This window comes from Anser anser, assembly GCF_964211835.1.
Source record: "Anser anser genome assembly, chromosome: 4".
Classification (NCBI taxonomy): domain Eukaryota; kingdom Metazoa; phylum Chordata; class Aves; order Anseriformes; family Anatidae; genus Anser; species Anser anser.
The window spans coordinates 62,340,915-62,358,253 of NC_139724.1; the positions used below are offsets into that span (position 1 = coordinate 62,340,915).

Consider the following 17,339-nt stretch of genomic DNA (forward strand, 5'->3'; position numbering starts at 1 on the left):
AAGTGACATTTAATAAGTGTCATTTACACCTGTGAAGTTTCGTGTGGTGAGTTTCACAGTTACTTCTCACTTCACACCTTGCCTGTCTACCCAAGCTGGTGCATCTCTCATACAGCACAGCTGCAGCACAGCTCTGCAGCCCCTTTCTGCTTCATTGCCCCTTGTGCCAGATGCAGTTGCAGAGATTGGCTGCATTTGGTACGTAAGGTCAGGGTGTGGGAGAGACGCTGATGAACTGCAGTGAAGCCAAAGCACCCAGCCAGGCTTTGTGCTCAACAGTTCCACTTCCTTCTAATATTGGTCTCTCCATCACAGAAACTTACCTGCTAGACCTGACCCCAAAACTGTGACAGCAACCTAACATATTAATAAGAAAATACCTTGAAGGTCTAGATTTGGAGCATTTCAGAATCACAAAAATAGTTTACTAATGAGAAAGATTTATCTCCTTCAGAGTCTCAGAGAACCCCAGAATCCTGTAGAGAGCAGGATCACCCCAGTCAGCTGCATTTCCTCCAAAACATCTGTGACACTTTTCACTATCTGCCCTCAAGTCTTGCCAGACAGCATCACTTTGGTGATGGTGCACAGCTGTGGGCCTCTTTGGGAATGTTTTGTGAGGGAGTTCAGCCTTTAATACAGTCACTGCCTGTGTGAGTTTTGCAAGGCTGGAGGGTGTGTTGAATTCACCTTCCCTGACATCATTAAGGACCATTCTCTCAGTGTGTAGATCGATAGCAGAACAACCTCTACTTTCCACAGAAGAGCAGAGATGTTACAATGAATGGTAGAGATGCAGATAAACCATTTTTCCAATTGAGTCAGGGAAATCCATAGTATCTGTTTCAGTAAGGAAAGTGTCCTGGCTCTATATTTATAAGGGATAAGAGGGAGGAGGGACAAGTAAGATCCTGATTTCTTGTGGTCTCTTTAAATAATATTCAGGAAAAATGGAGAAGGGATGCACGAAAATTTATACACGTGATTTTACTGTTCTAAGTTATTGTGTCAAAAAGGCAGTGTTTTAGGAATAAAAAATTTAAAATCTGACAAGAACTGGGTATAAAAAGGTGGAGTCTTGAACAATTTAATTTCTAAATTCAGTATCAGCTAGATGAAACTGAAATCTCTTCTGATAGACATCTGCTCAACTCTTGTACATTTCAGATCCTCTAAGTCTATAAATGAGACTGATTTACACACCAGCTTAGCATATTGCCTTGAATCTTTAAAGAGAGTTTGGGACTAGGTTAAATCTGGAAGGAGAACAGTTAGACACAATGTTATTTTCTATTTCTCTCTAGTTTAAATAGAAAGGAGAAACTTCTAATTTTTTAATTGGCTATTTCTGTTGTCACGGTTAAATATTAATTTTTTTTCAGAATCCTATGGATAATGGCAGATTTGGAAACAGAAGCATTTCTTTAATCAGTAATGCCTCTGATCATCAGTAAATACTATCCAAAAAAAGCTGTCAAAATGCATGAAAGATAAAAGGACTGATGTTTAAGCAAAGCGATTTTTCTGTTTTCTCCTTAGTGTATGTCAAGTGGTTTGAGACGTTTAGATGAAAGGCATCATGTTAGCTCATGTTTATTATCATTACTGTGGAAGAAAGAATATAAAGGATGACAAGTCGTTAAGTCTGATCTGTTCAGTCTAGTTTTGGAATAATTTTGGCATATGACAGAGGTAAAAGAAACACGCTTACCTTTAAGATTTCACCTTCAGACAGTGTCAAATACAAGTAGGTTTAATCCATGAGGTTCTACTCAAATAGCATTCATATAGGAACAAATGGAAATTTATTCTGAGTAAGTATTGCAGTATTATGTTAGATATTTGGAAACTGAGGCTAGAACCTCCAGAAATGCAACAATAGTTAAGCTCCAATTTTTCCCTTTAGTTAGAGACAGACAATTCTCAGCAAGTCTGTAGGAGATGATTTTTCTTTTTTTAGGCATCTGTATTATGAATTGTGTTACAAATTATTATACTTAAGCAACTGGAAAAAAAAATTATCTTTCAGCACAAGTTGTCAGAAAATTAAAGGAAATATGTCCTGTTCCAAATTTAGGATAATTTCAGGCTTCTTTTAAATGGTAACTCTTGATGAGTGTTCACCTTACAGTGATGCTTACTGCATCTGATGGAATGGCCCCACATTACAAATATTCTGGCAACAGAGTCGCTTTAAGGGTATGGAAGAGCAAAAGGTTATTTTAAACATTCTTTCTAGGTCAAAGATTCATGCCATGGAACTGCACCAAGACAGAAAATGATGATTTATTCCAGATAACAAAAAAATAACATATGTAATAAACATAGAAGCACAATGCATATTTTAGAATTTGGAAGTGTAGCTTTAGGGAACACAGCAAGAAATTCTGGGATCAAAAAATTGTGTTGAAAAGCGTGAAGGAAAATCTAAGTGTAGTCAGAGAGAAATATGTTTCAGGAGAAGGAAATCTTGCAAAAAGCAGGTAAGACGCTCATTAATGTCATTCTGAATTATTTCCCTTGTTAGTAGTCACTCACATTCCACAAGTTAGTTATGCTCTTTGAAATGTAAATGTTGCTACCACAGATGATACAGAAGCTGTACTGAATTCCCAGAGCAAAGTTTTTAATGAAGTAGACGAACTGAAGCATCAAATAATGCAACTGCAGCAAATGACTTCTGCCAAACAAAACCAAATGAGAGGCTCTGAAGGTGTGCAAGAGTTTAAACAGGTGCTTTGCTCTTAAACATTCCAAAGCATGCCAAAAACTACTGAATTCGATGTAATTTTTCTTTCACCATTAAGGGCCTTTAGATTATTCTATAGAAGTCAGTCCTGTAAGATTCCTAGAGCTCTGCCCTCATCCAGTGGAACACTGTTCATAACTTCAAGTGCATCAGTTGCTCAATGACAGCTAAGACGCTACTTTATATCCTTAAAGTAAAATTGAGCTAGATCAGATTAAAGCATTCAACTTCTTCTATAACCAAAAACTGGAAGAGAACAATATTCAAGTCAGACTTTCTTTGTTAAGTCAAATTGAAATACAGATGTTTTAAATTATTTTTTTAGTAGAGAGCAGTTCTTTTCTTCTGAAAAGCTAAGCAGAAATAATACCAAGAACGGACTTACTACAGTCAGTAATGTATGTATCCCGAGAGTTCCCTCTGTACGCAATGTCTCCCCTTAATCAATTGTACAGACCCAAATTTTTTTTGTATATTTGTATATATATTTTATTTTTCTATATATTTTTTCCTGTTTTACTACCACTGTGGAAAATTAGACCTGTTATTGGAGACATAACAAAAACAAATTTTCCTTTGTACTTTCTGAAATAACTAAAGTTATCCTTGAGGAAGCCTCCATACTTTCAAGTGAGTCACACACACAAAACCAAACCAAAATTACAAAAAAAAAAAAAAAGATAAACAGCTGAAGATGAGGCGTGCAACCCTCAATCGTTAAAGTTTCACACTGTTTACTAAAATAAAGCCAGTATTTTTCAGTGGAGTATGTCCACTGAAATAGCATATTCCCTACAAAATAGATAGCTGAGACCACAGACTTCTACCTCGGTTTTGTCAAATTCTATAGCTACTGTATTGCAAAGACTATGGAAGCTGTAGCTAAAAGGGGGTATGAGTAAAAGACACTGAGAACTTTCATTGTAAAGGCAACTATCAGTTCCAAAAGGAAAAGATTTGTCTGAAGGAATAGCTGTTAAATGGGTTGGAAGATCTTGTAATGAGGCATATAAAGAAAATCAAGTTAGTCTAAAACTTCATGCAAGCTGAAAAAAATGCAGAAGGTAGACGTATTCTATTTATAGATGCTCTAATTCATCTGTCTTTAATCTTATTGGTCACAGTGACATCATTTGAATTATCCTCACTGGAGGCACTTTGAATTATCATAAAATGCAAGGATTTTCTTGCTATGGTCTTAGTGAAAAAAAAAAAAAGGAAAGAAGAAAGTCGAGCTGACGTATTTCTGTGAAAAGCTCCAGAGGCAGGAAGGTGAATTTATCCTTGATGTGACAAACTGCCTTCTTAGCAACACGTTGAGTGCTTTGTGTGTGACAGCTGGAGTGATTAATGTAAGTTCCCTCCTGAAGAAAAATGTATTGTAGGTGTATTCCAATTTCTGACTTCAATTTCCACAGATCTCTGCTGTGAAATACTTAAATCCATTGATTTAATCAACATTTTGCATTGTTTATGCAAAGAAGCTAATTCTACGAAGTGTTAATAAATGGATCTGGAATGCAGGTGTTATCAATTACTTCACCACTGGTTACAAACAAATACATAAGTGTGTATGTATGTCCTTATTTAATCAGAAAGAATGTCTTCTCATGGACAAGAGAGCAACTTCAGGCAAGTTGCCAGAGCAATACCTTCTCTCAATGTGTTTTAAGTGGCCAAGCCACTGTTTTGTTGTTGGTAGGTACTAGCAGCAATTGGCGTAAGACATTCTTAAAAGAATTTCACTTCCCTGAGAAGTGCTCTCTGGTAAATTCTGCTCTCTTGCCCAGTGGCATGGAATCGTTTGGCTGCAGCACATTTGCAATCTGTAATATTCCTGTGCAGTAGGAACCTAAATGTGAGCTGGAGTCCATTCAGAGGTAGAAAAACACGTGTTTAGTCTTAAGCATGTGCTTTAATGCTCAGTGATGCTCACACTTCAGTGCATGCCAACTAGTTTGCCACATTTGCACATAAACTAAGGAGAAATTTAGTTTCTGTCTCCTACTATATTTGTGTGTTTGTCAGGCATCTAATAGACAAAAAAAAAAAGATTACAGCAGTTTGTAGGGCTGGACAGTCAGACTACGGGTCAAATGATCCTTGTTATTGCTAAGATGGTGCTTCTGTTGTTTTTCCTGGTTTTAACACTGCTATACCTTTCCAAGTTCAACATCTACTTGAGAATAATTAAAACTCTTGCAGATGAGTTGTGAAGTCGTAAAAACTGTGCAGCTCCTATCACTTAATGTTGACAGTACCTCTAGATTTTGGGGACTCTGAACTGTGTTAAGTGCTCCTCAGAAGAATTCATGTCTGTCTTCTGAAACTGCTGGAGTTCATGTATTTATGCAGTCCTGCTTCTCATAAAGGAATCTGTGGGAGTAAATTATTTTATCTGATCATGAAGGTATTCATATATGATCAATATGTGGAGGTGCGTCGTTTCAATGGACACAGTTGCCTTATCAAGTGCAAGCCTTATGAAAAGGACTCCGCCTTTTACATACAGTATTGTTTTATGTGAATGAGTTTGTACACGGTATACTTAGAATGATGCCAGGCTAAAATTCTTCATATGAGTCAGATCATTTCACATTTTAGTGAAAAAGCATAATAGGATGCATTTATTATTTATAGGCAGTAAATATTATTGCTTGTAACTATCTCTTCTTAGAGAGTCACAGAGAGGTATTAAGGAAATCTTAAGTAATTTATTTTCATGCTGTCTATTTTGTCCCAGCTATTGCATGCTCTCTTCTTTTCTTTCCTCCCCCCCCCCTTTTTTTTTTAACTTTAGGAGCTCCAGACACAGCTAGATGAATTTAAAAAAAACTCTGAGCATGAAATAAAGCAACTAGAGAAAGAGAAAGAAGCCCTAACTGTGAAACTTCAAAACTCTTCACTTGAGGTAAGCTGGGCATATATGTAACTCAGTAATAAGAAGGCACTTCATTTTTCCTGTCATCTGAAAATGAAACCCCCAAATTAAACCCTATACAGGGCTATATGGGCTTAGAATATTCCTCACTTTCTGATATTTTTTTTTTTTTTTTTTTGTATAGACATGTAAAAGGGCTTTCTTGTTTGCTTCCTTGAGCAAGAGAATTGAATGGAAAACCGGTTGAATAGATAGATCACTGTTTCTGTTCTGTCTGCTTGATAAAGTAACTGCTGCAGTTTGGAACGCACAGTATTTTATATATGAGTCATTAGCTATGTCTGCATGTCCTCAAGATCAAAAATGAAAAAGGGAAACTATTGTGACCCCAAAGCAGCTTTGAGGATGACACGGCTTATATAGCGTTCCTTGCTCCAGTTACATCTAAGTCACAATGCAAATCTGCTAACATGGATTAATCTGGAAATAAATACCTGAGATGGTTTAGTATTAGATTATCCATTAACAGCTGTATGTATAGGTAGTTGAAGGCCGAGTGATGCACGTTTTCCAGATTACTACATCTTGCAAAATTTTAATAAAGTGTCATGATTTGAAAATCCATGCCTTCAGGTTAGATAAATAAATTTCTGTCAAAACAAAGCAGAACTGCTGCAAGGCAATTACTTAACGAGGTAGAGTGCACCTTTAAAATTCCTCACAACTGTGAATATATGTTTTCTGCCTCAGGTGTTCCCCTGGAGCGTTGTTCAGTTTTCTTAGGCAAATATTACCTGCTTTAAAATCTTATGCTCAGGATATTTCTTTTTCTTCAGTGTTCTCATGTGAAGGTTTTGCTTGTGAACGTTTTGATGCTTTTATCTTGTAGATAAGCTGTAAAGTAAATGCTTTAAGAGAACTGAAGTCATTACCCTAGTGAAAAGTTCTGTTGATGCTCAGTGCTGCATTTATTTTTCTATCCCAAATATATCATTACATTTGTTGGCTTTTTCAGCAATAAAATGATTTGTGATTGTCCATTCTGGAAGATTATAAGTGGATGCATATGTTTCATCATAAGGACTTGTCATCTTTTTTTTTTTTTTCCCTGACAATCAAGGTTTTGAGGAGCCAAATTTTTACAAAATGAAATCAGAATATTCCCCAAATACAAAATTTCTTCAGTTTAATTCAAGAAAAAGTAATGGACAGCAACAGGAATTAGGTAGCTGACACTGTTGTACTAGTGAATTAGAGATCGCCACAGTTCTCCTAACTGACTGTCTATAATTTCCATCACTTTGTATCTTCAGTGCTTCTAACCAGTTTCACTTCTTGCAAGCTCAGTAGGTGCTTGCATGGGAACAGCTCTGCAAAAGATGAAACCCTAGATCTTTCTCAGCTGGCATTTGTGGACTCTGAGTAGTCATAATAAGCTCTCTTTCAGTGTTCAAGGACATAGAAAGGACAGATAGGCTCGCTGGGGGCCTAAGTAAGATGTCATATCTCCTCCTGTTTTCACTTTCCCTTGCTATTAGTACTGCTTGGTGTGGTATATTTCAGCAATCGGGGCATGAGTTGTGGTCATTTGCTATATAACACCTGCTTTTTCTCCCATTCAAGCTGTAGTAGCTGTGCTAGTTCTGAATGCAGTATGGTCTTTTCCCTTTTATTTCTCTTGTAAAACAGATTTATACTTTCTGGTATCAAGCAGTTGCGTTGTGACATTCTGTCCATTTCTCAGTGTTAGAAATACAGAATTTAAGTGTAGTTCTTAATGTTCTTAAAATTTCTAGCTAAATCCTGGTTTTAGGTTTTATTACACATTTGTGTATAATACTGTTTTCTACAGTTTTCTTCACTGAGAGCGTTTCAGGTCAATCCAACTTGTGTTGGCCTATCCAGAGTGTCTTCCTTGCACCTAATGCAACATGTGGGTTCTTAGAAATCAGTCATCTGTATTCTTTTTCTAATTCCCCTTAATGTACATATTTCCATAAAAATATCTTAGGCTATTCAAAGCTGAAAACTGCTGGCATTGCTGTGTAGTGCCTGAAAGTTATACTCATTCTGAGGTATGATGGGAAGAGAGGGATACTGTCCAACCCGATAATATTGCATATTTATATGCAGCTGGTATATTCCATTGGAAGGTCTCAAAGAAATCAAAAGGCTTACGTTGTGAAGCAGTTATTGTTCGGGTTTTGCAGATGCAAGAATTAAAGCAATGAGCCAGCAAATTACTCTTCTTGAAGTCACACATTCAGGCCAGAAAAATAGGAAAGAAACCTATGTTTCTTCTGTTCATGGTAAATGCAAGGTTTGCTGGAAAATTATTGTCACTAAATACAGAAATAAATAATATAAAATAGCATATATCATGTCATATATTATATTCGCAATACCATGGTAAGTATCAACAGAACACTAAGAAACATTTCAGTATATCTTACAGTGCTTGTAAAAGGGTGAAGATGGAAATGGTTCTTCTGAAGAGAAACTCTGCATTGTTCTTGGTATGCCCTGGGTTGTTCTCTGAACCAGCTGCTTGGCAGTTTTGTCAAGGAAGTGCTGTAATTTCAACTTATAATACTTTACTTCTATAAATATTTGACCATTCACAGCCAAGAAAACACCACTTACTGTACAACATTATGTTTCACTGAGGGCATGATTCCCAGCTGGGAACTTTGCAATGGCTCAGCCCAGAGCTTCCGCCTCAGAGGTTAGGCAATGTGCTGTTACTAATCCAGTTCTAACCTGGATACGATTTCACATCTAAAAATAGCTTTCTTGGCTGCATAGGGCTTATTTTTGGTTGGGCTGACATAGCTAGAACACTGTGCAGAGTAGACAGAATCATGATAATTTGTTCTCTCTGGGGATGCACTTCAAAATGACAGTATTTCCTTATTATTGAGATATTTCTGAATAAATAAGCTAGATTTGCACCTGTTTGGTGCCATGGAAGGAAAGACAGCTGTGTAGGTTGACTGCTAATTCATGAGAGTCCTTCAGTCTCTTGCTTAGGCACTCCAGGATCTCTTCAGCATGTGTGCCAGAGACTATTCTGGAATTACAAGGTACATAAAATGGAAGGGCAGGAATCCCTTTGTGATATATCTGTGAACGGTGCTAACACAGTAATGCCCAGAACCTTGATCATGGTCTTGAAGGCACCACCAAATAATGATAGCAGCAGTAGAGGTGTGACTATTATGTTTGCACCTGTCCCTCCAGTCAGGAGTTGCCATAAGTTTAGGAAGGCATTTAACTGTGAACTTAACTGAAGTAACTGTGAAATAAGCCTAAAGACTACAATAAAATAACATTTCATTATTTTATTGTTAGTTTTTATGCTGTGTTAGTGTTTTGATGTAATAGCATCATAGTATGAGTAAAACCCTGTAGTGTTCAGGCACCTTATTTTCACTGTCTGAACAAACTTTCAAATGCGGTGACTCTTCTATAATACATCAAAAGGCAGTTTTAAGTCTTTTATATAAATTCATCCCCTAGCAATGCATTGAGAAACTCAGATCTTTCTACTTAAAAGATACAGGAAGTCAAAATATTCTCTCTGATTCCAACTTTAGATCCTGCCTTTGAGATTTTACACTTACATACAACAAATAAAAGAAAGGGAGAGCAGACATTAGCTAGGCTTCAAATATTCATAGTGCTTGGAAGCACAGTGAATTAAAATAATCAAAGCAGAAGTCAGAAGGCAAGCCAACTGTAATGGCATGCACAGCCTTATACTTGCCCAGTATATTCTTCACTTGTTTGTTCAGCCAGCTAGTTGTGTTTATTTGGATGACACAAAGGAAAAGGCCAAGAAATGACTGGAAGATTAGCTCGATAAAATTCACAGTTTGGGGCATCTGGTGCTAGATGCTTTTTCAAATTGGCTAATTCAAATCAATTTGGTTGCATAGCTTCAGTGATATGTACCAAGTTGGTTTGAAACCGTTTGAGAGATGGTAAAACTAACCTTTCATTTTCTGGCACTTAAAAAAGAACAAGATAAAAGTCTTGATTCACATAACACGGGGTGTTATTGTTGTTTTCTTACCTACCAAGCTAGCGTTCCCATGAAGTGTGAGAGACCTGGGCTTCATTTTTTTTTTTTGCTTCTGCCAGCTTTCTCACCATTTAAAGAGTTTCCTTGTCACTGGGTTATAAGATACTACTGTCTCCTGTTGCTACTTCTTCACTTATGTATTAACTTGTAATTGGTCAACCCAGGCCTTCATCACTTGGGTAAGTGTCCCAGTTACCTTCAAATGCACATGCACATACTCCCTTGCTCTTGTTTTTTCTGTGCCTCAATGCTTGCTGTCTCTCTCAAACACACACAGCAGAACCATCTCTGCCATCTCTTCTTCCCTTGCGTGCTGTGAATAAAGCCATTTCTCTCCTTGCAAGTGAGGAAATAATTTATTTTTAATTTCTTAAAACAGTGAATTTGGTCTGAAGGAAACACATTTTAAGTTTTTTATTCTGACATATACATTCGAAAATGTTTCCTTTGAATTGATTCAGCTGGAAGTTTTATTGATCGCTTGGTTTTACCACCAAGTAGAAGAAAGTCAGCTGCCCAAGTTTGCAGCTCCATTAGAGAGTTTTTTAACGAGGTTCATCTCTGCTTGCAGACTTCTGTCATGTGTAAATTACAGATAGCGTTGTAAATCTCAGAACATGTGAAACATCAGTAATAAGGCTAAGGAACTTTGAAGTTCAAATATAGCACACTACCCCATCTAATAAAGGAAATCCACATTAATTATAATATTGGTATGGTTCTTTGTGAGCAAACTGATGGAGAGAGTACGGAGGGAAACTGAAGTACAAGATCAGTGATGATCAGTAACGGCCACCACCAATTAGCTGGAGAAAAAAATGATTTGTGGATTTGAACTAAAGGACAAATTTTATTTAAATGGAAGGAACACAATATATTGACTTGTGTATAGGAACAGCAGCTGTGCAGCCATAAACATACTCAAAAATGGAACAGTAACTTCCTCTCTTGTAGCTGTAAAGAAAAGAGGTAAAGAAACCAGACTCAGTAAGAAGTTACGTAGTTCTGATGATAGATGTGTGTGTTCAAGTCAGGTTTTGAGTTATCTCCACATCACCTGAAGTCTGTGAACATTTGTGTTTCACGTGAATCTTCCTTATACAGAAATAAATCCTCTTCGCCTGATATTCTGTGAATATTCTGTGAATACCAGATCCAAATATTTTACTCAAAATGGTAAACAACCAACAGACCAAATGGAGCATCTTTTTTTACAATGTTTTCAGGCTCTTAGTTGCTCTGAAGAGAAAATAAAACAGGCACTGCCAAGTCTACTATTAATCCATGTCCCTAAGCACCACATCTACACATCTTGTGAAGACCTCCAGAGATGGTGACTCAACCACCTCCCTAGGCAGCCTGTTCCAATGCTTCATAACCCTTTCAGTGAAGAAATTTTTCCTAATATCCAACCTAAACCTCTCCTGCCACAGAAAAAATCACGTAACTCCATTCTTCACTGAAACAAAGGGCTCATTGCATGAAGCAAGCATCTTGCTATTTTTCATAGAGCAACACAAGTTCATAAAATATACTGAAATTTGCATAGTTCCTCTCCATTGTGAGTGTAGCCATTAATCCTATCCTTATGACTTACTTTTCTGGCAGGTGGCTCAGCTGAAGCAAATATTAGACCAACAAGCAAATAATTTCAAGGAGTCACTAAAGAAGCATAATCTACAGTCCAACAAAGAAAAAGAGAAGCTTTTGCAGGATCTTCAAAGCACCATTAAAGAAAACCAGAATGTTAAACTGCAACTGGAGGCATCACATCAAAAAGTCTTAAAAATGTTGGAGAAAAGCAAAAAACAGGAACTCAAGGTCAGTTTATGAGATACTAGCTAAAAAAAATAAATTGTGTGGGCTAAACTAAAGATAAACTGATTATGAACTTAGTTATTACCTTTCATCTTAATAATGTGTAGCTATTGTTGCACATAATGAATTGTTCTGTTATTACTGAAACCTCAACATCTTCAAGTTTTTTGTTTAATTTTGACATTTGAACTGAGATCACAGTGGAATGAAGTATTTCATAAAATGATGTATCCTACCCTATACAGTTAGACTGAGATGAATACAAGCTCTTCTAGCTCTGCTCTGGTTTCAAAAATACAAGGGAATTCCTAAGCATGCTATTAAAAGGACTTTATTTTATTCTTTTTCATCCATTATTCATTTATACATAAATACTTTAAGAGAATTATAATATGCATGTATAATGATGTGTATTGGCTTAGATACCTTCAAGAAATCAATTCTGTAAGTAGATAACCAAAGCTTTTTAAGGTTCAAGTGGATTTATTTCAGTGACTAAATGTTAATGCAATATATTGAGGTACTCAACAAAGTAGCTGTTCAAGGAAAAAAAAAAAAAGAGCTTAAAAAAACCTACATGTGATTATGGCATGGAGTTCTAATGTCCTTGTTGATATTGCAAACATTAGGAAAAACCTCCTTTTAAAACATATTTGGAAAAAAAAAAAAAGATGAAGAATTTAATATCTTTTCTACATATTCAGAATAAAATCCCAGCTTTAACAAACCAAGCTGAAGGCTGGTAGAAATGAAACTGGCAGTAGGGGGTTATTTTCAGAGCCACTACATAGCAAGTGCTCCATCATTTATAATATTTCGGCAGTGTATCAGGAGCACTTCTCATGACAGTGGAAGTTCTGTCCAAGAAAAATTATAGAAAAGATAGAAGTCTTTTTTGATACAGTGTGATAAATATAGTCATACAGGTCAAATCTGGGGGGTTTGTATGTTGGATAATAAAATATCTTTCTAATGTCAAATGTCTGTGTCATTGCTATTATTTCATGATGTAAAGCAAATCTAGTGGAAGATACCTAATAATTTCTCTTGTCCAAGTTAAGTTTTATTTTTTAACTTCAGGTCATTTTTATTCTTGTGTTGGTGAAGTGTCATGTAAAGTGATGATGAAAATAGTAAAAGTTTTGCAATGAAAGACCAGATTCATCCAGGCGTTACAAGTAAAACAACAAAGTGATAAACAGGTTCCAACTATTTTATTTTCTGGGGTTGTACTTTGCTTACAGGAAGCAGAAGAGCGTTTGAAAAAGGAATTTAATGAGACTTTCAAAATCCAACATCAGTCTCATAGGCTGGAAATGCAAACCTTGGAAGAGAAAGCAAAGAAAGAATTACATGATGAACTCCAGCAGATACAGAAGCAGCAAACGCTACTGCTAGGTATAATGTCTCATGTCATACACAGCTCCTACTGCTTGATGATATGCTGAGAAGCCCTGACCTTCATCCCATTCATCCTCTTTGTCACCTTCTGGGAACTCAGGTCTTTGTGAATCTCCTTTCCCATAACCTAAATTTGAGCAATACACACTTGGCATTGTTTGTTAACCTTGCTCTTAGCTGTCAGCAGCTGGTATGCAACATACAGCTATGCATCTGGTAGTGTATTAAACTGGAATATTGTAGTTAGTACATAGGTTTCCTTTTTTTTCTATATGAGGAATTATTATATATGGTTCAAGTCGGTAGAGTTCAGCAGTGGAGATCTGTAGCTCCATACATATTGTTTGGTCAGTTTAGAAAGTTCCCTAAATAGTTCAGATCTTACCAGAACACTGCAATATGAGAACCCATAATATCTCCAGGCTTGAACTCTGATTATTAAAGCTCATTTATAAGAGGCTTTTATAAATAAAAAAGAAGGAATAATTCAAAAGTATTTTAAATATAAGCTGCGTTCTGTTCTTGCTTTTTATTCAGTATGCAAATTTACTCGAAAGATTTGTTGCTCTCTAAAGTTAGTATGTTCAATAGAGAAATTCTGTTCTGCTTCTTTAAGAAAAATTGTAGGAATGAGAGAGACAAACTTCTTTCTCCTTGTACGTGATCCATTTTGAAACTTGTACCCAATCCACACAACAGTAGCAGTATATGACAGATTCCCTCATTTAAGTGTTGCAGTGTGTGTTAGCACAAACTGAAATCTCAGCATTGTGTTACGGCCTTTTATAAAACATCAGTAGACTTAACAGAGAAGCTCAGGGCTGCTCTATTAAAGTCCAAGGTTAGAAGAAGCAATTATCGTGATTCAGTTTGCAAAACAGCTGACACAGACTTTACCTCTCTGATTATGATGTTGTGTTACTGCTGTTGTAGCTCTGTATCTTCTTACTGTTGCTCAATGGCATTGACTATAATAGGTTTAGCTTTTACCAGAGAGAATGCATGTTCCTTTTTCTTTCTATTCCTGTTTATAATATTTAATGGCAAAGGAGCTGTGAGACAAAGCAAATGTAATGTATTAATATTTTCATCTACATTGTCTGTATCTACCTCCGATCCACCTGGCCTCCGACTGCCCTAATGATTGTCAGTCTGGTTGTTACTAGGATCTCTAAGGATGGAACTTTCCGAGCAGCAGACATCGTGCACTAATCTCAAAAAACAAATAGAAGAGCTCCAAATGGAGCTGAAGAGTGTGAGGACACTGAAGAAGCAACAGGCAAGAATCCAATTCCTACTTCGTTATCTTGTGGCGTTTTCTGAAAGTGGTATCACATTTCTCTCTCTAGACATAATAAAAGTCTCTCACAGGAATGCAATAGGTTTCCGTCCGTTATGTCACACTTAAATATTAGCATTGTTTATCAGCTTAGAAATGGGGAAATAAAATGGGGGAAAAAATGAAGGATTTTTTTAACATTTAAAGATTGTAATCGAAAGCACAAGTAATGAATGAATGTTACAAAAAAATATGGAGACTATAAGGTATGTTTAGGAAATTATGACCACAGATTTTGTCTTGCTCATAGAACTTCACATAGAATTGAAAAATCAGTTCATGCAAAAGCAATGCATGCAAGTACAGGGAGATCTTTGAGGTCCCACTTGGAGTACTGCATCTAGCTCAGGGACCCCCACCACAAGAAGGATGTTGATCTGTTAGATCGGGTCCAGAGGGCCATGAAGATGATCAGATCTCCTATGAAGAAAGGCTGAGAGAGCTGGGGATGCTCAGCCTGAAGAGGAGAAGGCCCCAGAGAGATCTCATTGCAGCTTTTTAGTAGTTAAAGGGGGGGCTTATAAAAAAGATGGAGAGCAACTTTTTGCTCGGGCAGATAGTGATAGGACAAGGGGGGATGGTTTTAAACTAAAAGAAGGGAGATTTAGATTAGCTATTAGAAGGAAATTCTTCACTCAGCGGGTGGTGAGGCACTGGCACAGGTTGCCCAGAGAAACTGGATGGCAACCTTGTCTGGTGGGTGGCATCCCTGCCTATGGTAGGGGGGGTGGAACTGGATGGTCTGTAAGGTCCCTTCCAACCCAAACCATTCTATGATTCTCTGATCTTAAGGTTAATAATAAGAGACTATGAATAACTAAATTTGGCCTTTTTCTTAGGAAGGAAGTAGCCAGAGCCAGATCAGATCTCTTCACGATGAACTGGAAAAATGTCAGAGTGAAATTTCTGAGCTCAAGAAAGAGAATTTACTTTTGAAGGACACAATGGAACTACTCAGTGCTGAGTTGGAGTCACAGAAGCAAGAAGCTGCACAGCTTCAGGACAGGGAAAAACAGCTCAAAAGGTTTGCCTTAAATTCACAATTCGCTGTACTATCCAGAGAGTCTATTCTTACCGCCAGCATTAGAGGTGTTCTAAATGTGATGTCAGATTCTCTCCGTTCTTAGGGTCTAGTTGGAGATGCTGAGAGTTTTGCAAAAGCAGTACTATCACATTCCTCTCTCCAGCCTCAATAATAGCATTTGAACTAACTGTTCAGTTACGTGTCACAAATAAACACGTCCTGTGTAGCCCCACAGGCATGACCTGAGAAAAGCTGCATAACATCAGCCTTATTTCAAAGCTTTGGAAAAGACAAACCTTAAACTCACCCAAGAGCTACTAAAAATAATAATAAAAAAAAGTCTCCAAGAATAAATGTCATTTTTTTAAACCCACTCTGTATAGCTGAAACCAAAGGGTTGTTAACTCTGAAGGGAACACTTGAGAGTGCCACACATACTCTGTGGGACTCTGCCAGGGCTATAGCAGCCACCTTGGCACTGCAGGGTGAGGGCAGTGACAGCAGATACTGACAGTGCCTGGGCTGATGGAAGCCTGGAGCTGTAATATGCTATCAGGGCACAGGAATTGGTGAGCTGGCTTGTAGTTTTGGCTGTCTGTAGAAAGTGGATTGCATCTTCTTAGTGTAGCCACAGGCACAGAGCATGTGTTGCATTGCTGTAGTAGCAGTTTTCTCATGTCTGTAGAGAAAAAGTGGTGAACTTAGTTTTTATGTGGGAGACAAGATTGGGGTTCACTGTCCAGTACATCTGTAGGGCCACTGAATCATTTGAAGTTTCTGGATGATGATGCTTAACAAATTCTCTTTGCAGGGAGGTTGAGGGATCTGGCTCATGGGTAACTTTCAATTCTTTTCTGCGATCATGTAGAATGTATAGCCCTAACTACTCAAGCTGTATATATAAAAGGATTTCTGAAGAGTATAACTTTAAAGGAGTCCTTTAAATAACATCCTACATAGTCTAGAGAAAAGCACTCAAGGGATATGTCTCTCTGAAGATTGTCAGAGTGGCCAGAGTAATTCTGTTGCTGTCTACCAGTCAGTGCATATTTAAAGAATGAGAAAGAAACATTTTTTTTTTCCTTTGCACTCTTTGGAGAGTTACTTAAAAGTGACTTTCATTTCAAGCTTTTGAAACAAGATCAACAGAAAGAATTGCAAACCAGAGAGTTTCATCAGTGCCCTCCAGCTACCTTGAAGGAATTTAGAGCTTCTGTTCATGAAGAGAAGAATTATTCACATGTCAGTGATGAGGTCTAAAAGGCCTCAAATGGTAAAGCTGCTAGGCTGGAGGATAATCTTTACAGGGGGATAGCTGGTGTAGCTCTACTGCAGTACGCATTTGAGAAAGAAGCATTAATGGAAATTATGTAAGGAGAAATCCTTCAAATAACAGGAGGTAGAACCAAAGAGCTCAAATGTTCTTAGGTACCTGATACAGGCTGCTATGAAATTAACCCGTGCGTGATCTGGAACATTAACCTGCAGCTCTTGATTTGCTTTTGTAGGATGAATAATTTGGGTAAAGGAATAGTTAAATTATGGAGCGCGTAAAAATAACAGTTTTTACTGTTACAGTAACAACAACAACCTTGTCTTATGCTATGTAGTTGTTTCTGATTTGAAAGCTAATTGTGGCTTGCTATTTGCACATGTTAAATTTTTTTTAACCAATTTTTTAAAATTAATATTCCTACTGTTGCCAGGTAAGTGTAATGAGTAATCTGCTTGAAGTAATCACTTCCATTTTGATTCTCTTGAATTTTGGGAATTCTACCTCTGGGACAGAAACCTTCTGTAAGGATTAGGATCTGAGCATAAAAAGTTTCTTTTTACAGGAAGAGAGGACAAATCCTAAAATGAAGGGACTCTCCCTCTGAATGAGAGTTTAATTCTACCCTTAAGGATCCGTCTCAGGGATTCATCCCCTGTTTTCACTCTTACTCTTCTTTCGTGCTGAGTGCCAAATCAATCACCCTCATGGCTGTGCTCTTAATTTCAAGGGCAGAAATATTCCATGAGCATTTTGGCCTTTCTTGAAGC

The 17,339-nt window shown here is 37.2% G+C and overlaps 1 protein-coding gene across 4 annotated transcripts in view; it reads left to right on the plus strand.

The window, feature by feature from the left end:
• FAM184B (family with sequence similarity 184 member B) overlaps positions 1 to 17,339 on the plus strand; it is a 39,386-nt gene that overhangs the window by 16,211 nt on the left and 5,836 nt on the right. For all 4 annotated transcript variants that reach the window (XM_083835763.1, XM_083835762.1, XM_083835764.1 and 1 more), the window contains 5 exons: positions 5,550 to 5,660; positions 11,323 to 11,535; positions 12,777 to 12,930; positions 14,100 to 14,212; positions 15,112 to 15,296. In XM_083835763.1, coding sequence (XP_083691889.1) covers positions 5,550 to 5,660; positions 11,323 to 11,535; positions 12,777 to 12,930; positions 14,100 to 14,212; positions 15,112 to 15,296 — 776 coding nt within the window. The remainder of the gene's footprint in view (positions 1 to 5,549; positions 5,661 to 11,322; positions 11,536 to 12,776; positions 12,931 to 14,099; positions 14,213 to 15,111; positions 15,297 to 17,339) is intronic.